Source organism: Pundamilia nyererei, unplaced genomic scaffold (assembly GCF_000239375.1).
Source record: "Pundamilia nyererei isolate P.nyererei 1_Seehausen unplaced genomic scaffold, PunNye1.0 scaffold00281, whole genome shotgun sequence".
NCBI lineage: Eukaryota > Metazoa > Chordata > Actinopteri > Cichliformes > Cichlidae > Pundamilia > Pundamilia nyererei.
Genome location: NW_005187682.1, coordinates 574,755 through 576,426, shown reverse-complemented (window position 1 = coordinate 576,426; position 1,672 = coordinate 574,755). Strand labels below are relative to the sequence as shown.

The 1,672-nt window shown below is 47.3% G+C and overlaps 1 protein-coding gene across 1 annotated transcript in view; it reads left to right on the top strand.

Moving 5' to 3' along the window:
- Positions 1–1,672, top strand: part of LOC102195290 (dynein heavy chain 5, axonemal-like) — an 82,249-nt gene that overhangs the window by 57,563 nt on the left and 23,014 nt on the right. The window contains 5 exon segments of the mRNA XM_013915282.1: positions 193–380; positions 606–800; positions 953–1,087; positions 1,236–1,293; positions 1,393–1,514. Coding sequence (XP_013770736.1) covers positions 193–380; positions 606–800; positions 953–1,087; positions 1,236–1,293; positions 1,393–1,514 — 698 coding nt within the window.

Below are 1,672 nucleotides of genomic sequence, written 5' to 3'. Positions count from 1 at the left end.
GCAGATCCTCATGAAGACATGTTTCTCCTGAGTCAGAGACAAAAGTGTGGAAGTCAGTGGAGGCCAGTCGCCCACTCTTCTATGATACATAACTCTGTATGATACCTAAGTCACGGCATCTTCTTAACATGTAATAAACATGTGATCGTTCCATCAAAATGCTGATCTGAAAGTGCAGTGTTGTGTCTGCAGGTCTGGCTCAGTCCGGAGCCTGGGGCTGCTTTGATGAGTTTAACCGCATCGAGCTGCCGGTGCTTTCTGTTGCCGCCCAGCAGATCTACATCGTGCTGCAGTGTAAGAAGAACAAGAAGAAGCAGTTCGTCTTCACCGACGGAGACGTGGTCGACATGGATCCCGAGTTCGGCATCTTCCTCACCATGGTACCTCTGATCTAATGAACACTCTGGTGTTAGTATAAGTCAACGATAAATCATCAGAGTCACTCTGCATATGAAACAATGCACTGTTCAGTATTCAGTGTTCTTTAGGTGAGCAGTTGTGGATACATGAAGGCAGCTCAGTAACTACAGTGAGCCACAGGTCCAGCACTGAGCGTGCTGATGTTCCTCCGCTCAGAAAGTTCTAGTAACTTCTCGGTTTTCCAGAATCCCGGTTACGCCGGCCGTCAGGAGCTGCCGGAAAACCTGAAGATTCAGTTCCGCACGGTAGCCATGATGGTCCCGGACCGAGCCATCATCATGAGGGTTAAATTGGCCAGTGCTGGTTTCCGTGACAACCAGGTCCTAAGCAGGAAGTTCTACACCCTCTACAAACTGTGTGAGGAGCAGCTGTCCAAACAGGTGGGTGATCCTGCAGCTGTAAGCACCACACATCCTGTCCTTCTTGGTGTTAGATGATGGATTTTCTCATTTCTCCGTTGCCTTTCTTTGTAAACTGTTACTCATGCATTTAGTTATATTATTATTTATACTTCTCTGGTCTTTCTTACCAGGTCCATTATGATTTCGGTCTGAGGAACATTTTGTCGGTTTTGAGGACGTTGGGAGCTGTGAAGCGATCTAACCCGTCAGAACCAGAGAAGACCGTGGTGATGAGGGTCCTGAGGGACATGAACCTCTCCAAACTGGTGTGTGTGTTAGTAATCAATGCAGAAATTAGACTTTATGTTTAAAGTTTTCATTTCATTATTATCAGACTGTTAGAGTTGCCCACTAGGGGGAGCCCTTGTCCTTGCCACAGTCAGCCATCCTGATTGCTTGTGTGACTTTCTGCAGGTGGACGAGGACGAGCCTCTGTTTATGAGTCTGATCAATGACCTGTTTCCTGGCATTGGTACGTTTCTTTCACATAACACTGAAACACACTAGCAGAGGCTTCATGAGTACACGACGGCTCTCATACTGTGTGCTTTTCTTTCATCCCCCTCTGCAGTTTTGGATAAAGCCGGTTATCCAGACTTGGAGTCGGCCATCTTTAATCAGGCTCAGCAGGCCGGTCTGATCCCTCACCCGCCCTGGATCCTCAAACTGGTCCAGCTCTATGAGACGCAGAGAGTCCGACATGGTGAAGATCCCGACAGACAGACACAATTATCTGGACGCAGTGACACATTAATTAGTCTTTCTCGTCTCGCCACTCAGCTTCATTTACAGTTCCAGTGTAAATTAGTGGAAAGCAGGCTCAACATGAGTTTCTATGGTCATTAAACACA